Raw genomic sequence first — 4,096 nt, forward strand, 5'->3', positions numbered from 1 at the left:
GCTTAAAAGCTTACAAGGATGCAAATACTCTCCTTGCTTAAAAGCTTCGGAGATCAAAACAACATTCAACACCTAAAGGTTTGTGAATGTACACATATGGAACACACAGAAAATAAGGATTCCTAAACCCTAAAACAAATAATATCAGTTCCACACCTAAACTAGGTTACAACCATTCTATTTATAGATATGTCTTTTTCTGGACTGGGCTTCAAATCGCAGCAGTGAGACTTCCAAAATTTTACTAGTTCTCCAAGAAATTAGATCTTCAATCCAATCTTTCCTATAATGTCTCCAATAATAGACAACATGGAAATCTTTTGATTAAAACCATCTTGGCAAAAATACCAATTGATTGATTTCTTCAAATACTCTGAGCTGAATTAAAGATTCTTGTAGCATTAAAGATCCTAAAGAGCTTGACATAGGAAATTTGAATAAATGGTTAACAACCAGATCAAGAGAAGTTGTGTCAAAATCTTACTTTGTTTCAAAATTTGAACCAATGAATGTCAAGGAAGCCTTAACTGATGAGTTTCTAGATTAATCCTATGCAGGAGGAACTTGAGTAGTTCAAGAGGAATGATGTTTGGGACTTAGTACCAAGACCTGAAGGGACAAATGTTATTACGACAAAATGGGTGTACAAGAACAAGTCAGATGAACAAGGTGTTGTTACCAGAAACAAAGCCAAACTTGTTGCTCAAGGATACACTCAAATTAAGGAAGTGGACTTTGATGAAACATTTTCTCCTATGGCTCGCCTAGAATCTACCTGGTTACTACTTGGAGTGGCATGTATTTTAAAGTTCAAGTTGTTCTAAATTGATGTAAATAGTGCCTTCCTAAATGGCTATCTGAATGAAGAATTGTATGAGGAACAATTAAAAGAGTCCAGTGATCCCGCCTTTCCAGATCATGTGTTTGCCTTATATAACCTAAAACTAGCTCCCAGAGTTTGGTATGAAAGGTTGACTATGTTTCTTGTCCATCATGGGTATAAAAAGGGTGGAATTAATAACACACTCTTTGTCAAATAAAAGGATGGAAAACACTCTTTGAATGTTGTTCGTGTCAGCACGGTTCTTAGTAACTGAATTAGATCTTGGAAAGATGATCGTGTCTTCACCGTTCGTGATGATAGAATTAGATCTTTGAATGTTAATCGTGTCAGCACCGTTCGTAGTAACTTAATTAGATCTTTGAATGTTGATCGTGTCAGCACCGTTTGTAGTAACCGAATTAGATCTTGGAATGTTGATCGTGTCAGCACCATTCGTAGTAACTAAATTAGATCTTTGAAAATTGGAGGTATTGTTTATTTGCTTGTACTCGTATCCTGAAAAAAAAAGTGAGTTAATCTTTATGCAATGTCATGATGCATGTGATGTATTGTGTAAGGAAATTCTCAAAATAAATGAGAATCTTGTAGATTATATATATATTGTATGTTTTTTGAAATGGATGAGAGTGTTATGCATATGCCATGAAGTATATGATGTATGAATGCAAAATGTCGTTAATGACGACGGCAGATCATAGTAGCGTCTGGCGGGGAAAATAACTCCCTGATTGTTGCAGAGAATATGGAGTGCAAGTCTAGGAACTCTTGCTTCATGATCGAAGATATTTAGTTGAAGATCTTTAACTTCTGCTTGTAGAAGGAAGTAATTTGAAAGATCGATCTTGACGTACCCTGACCAGAGATAAGAGAGATGAATAGAATCTCCGATGTTCAATCTGACCCAGCTCAACTGTGAGTGCCAACCTTTATGGAGATGGTGGATTTAGAGAAGAGATTATTCGAAGATAGCTTCTTGAGGACTACTTTGTGGGGATATGATCCTGTGAAACCGGCGCTGTGGGAAGGCGTGGATGCCTTTAACATTGCCCCCATTGATTATAGTAACTGCCATTCCTGGGCTTGTGTTTATTCGGACACACTAATGCGTGTTGGTCGAAGTGTCGAACATGCCTTGCATAGCTTTGCCCCAACTAGTAGGGACTCTAGAGAGATTCTCCTTGTGAGGAATTTCTGGGATATATACTATGGGTGATGCCCCTAGTTCTCATATACTTAGGAAAATGCCCCTGATTGTTCGATGCTCCTGAGAGATTCTTTGAATCTTGACCTGATTGCCCCATATTGATTGGACAAAGCATGTCATGCCCCTTGTATTTGTTGACTTTTAATTGAGTCAATTGTGAGATCTGCTCCTATGGATAATGCTAAAACACCCGCTCCTATGGATAATGTTGAAACACTCGTTCCTCTGGATCTTAATGTTGGTGACTCAAGTGCAAATGCGAAACTCGAAGACTCTGAGATAGTTGATAAATAACCCTCTATCAGGATTCAGAAATATCATCCTAAAGAGCTTGACATAGGAAATTTGAATAAATGGTTAACCACCAAATCAAGAGAAGTTGTGTCAAAATCTTACTTTGTTTCAAACGTTGAACCAATGAATGTCAAGGAAGCCTTAACTGATGAGTTTCTAGATTAATCCTATGCAAGAGGAACTTGAGTATTTCAAGAGGAATGATGTTTGGAACTTAGTACCAAGATCTGAAGGGACAAATGTTATTAGGAGAAAATGGGTGTACAAGAACAAGTCAGATGAACAAGGTGTTGTTACCAGAAACAAAGCCAGACTTGTTGCTCAAGGATACACTCAAATTAAGGGAGTGGACTTTGATGAAACATTTTCTCCTATGGCTCGCCTAGAATCTACCAGGTTACTACTTGGAGTGGCATGTATTTTAAAGTTCAAGTTGTTCTAAATGGATTTAAATAGTGCCTTCCTAAATGGCTATCTGAATGAAGAAGTGTATGATGAACAATTAAAAGGGTCCAGTGATCCCTCCTTTCCAGATCATGTGTTTGCCTTATATAACCTAAAACTAGCTCCCAGAGCTTGGTATGAAAGGTTGACCGTGTTTCTTGTCAATCATGGGTATAAAAAGGGTGGAATTAATAAAACACTCTTTGTCAAAGAATAGGATGGAAAAATTATGGTAGCTCAGATCTATGTGGATGGCATTGTCTTTGGTGGGATGTCGGATGAGATGGTCCAACTTTTTGTCAAGCAAATGCAATATGAGATTGAGATGAGTTTGGTGGGTGAATTAACCTACTTTCTTGGGTTACAAATCAAGCAGATGGAAGACTCTATTTTTCTTTGCCAAAGCAAATATGCAAAGAATATTGTGAAGAAATTTAGGTTAGAGAACACTAGTCATAAAAAAACTTCTGCTCTTACACATTTGAAGTTATTCAATGATGAAAAAGGGGTTATCATTGATCAAAGCTTGTATAGAAGCATGATTGGTAGCCTTCTTTACCTTACAACAAGCAGACCAAATATTACTTTTATTGTTGGAGTATGTGCTAGATATCAAGCGGAATTCAAAGTTAGTCATTTCAATCAGGTCAAAAGGAATTTGAAGTATGTGAATGGTACATGTGACTATGGTATACTATATTCACATAAATCAAACTCTATGTTATTGGGTTATTGGGATGCTGATTGGGCTAGAAGTGTTGATGATGGGAAGAGTAGATCTGAAGGGTGTTTCTTTTGGGGCAACAATCTGATCTCATGGTTCAACAAGAAGTAGAATTGTGTATCTCTTTCCACTGCTGAAGCTAAGTATATAGCATCACGTATCAAATGTTTATGACTTGTGTGGACGAAGCAAATGTTGTCTGAATACAATGTCACACAAGATGTTATGACATTATTTTGTGATAATTTGAGTGCTATAAATATTTACAAAAATCATATTCAGCACGGTAGGACTAAGCACATCGACATCAGACATCATTTTATTCGAGATCTTGTAGAAGACAAAGTCATATCTCATGAGCATGTGACAACGGAAAATCAGCTTGCTAATGTCTTTAGAAAGGCTTTATATACAGTTCATTTTGAACAACTAAGAGGTAAAATAGGCATTTGTGTGTGAAAAGAATTGTAGCAATTACTAACTAGGTTGCACTCTATATAGAGGCTTACAATAGACAGGACTGCTTAAACCCTAACACAAATTACAATGTAAGTTCCACAAAATAATAGGTTTAATGCTTTCTATT

At 36.7% G+C, this 4,096-nt stretch overlaps 1 protein-coding gene across 1 annotated transcript; it reads left to right on the plus strand.

The window, feature by feature from the left end:
• Positions 1–3,015: 3,015 nt before the first annotated feature.
• On the plus strand, positions 3,016–3,621 carry LOC131662046 (uncharacterized mitochondrial protein AtMg00810-like). Its single transcript, XM_058931729.1, has one exon. The coding sequence runs from the start codon at positions 3,016–3,018 to the stop codon at positions 3,619–3,621; it is 606 nt and encodes a 201-aa protein (XP_058787712.1).
• The last annotated feature ends 475 nt before the right edge of the window (positions 3,622–4,096 follow it).

Source organism: Vicia villosa, linkage group LG1 (assembly GCF_029867415.1).
Source record: "Vicia villosa cultivar HV-30 ecotype Madison, WI linkage group LG1, Vvil1.0, whole genome shotgun sequence".
Classification (NCBI taxonomy): Eukaryota; Viridiplantae; Streptophyta; class Magnoliopsida; order Fabales; family Fabaceae; genus Vicia; species Vicia villosa.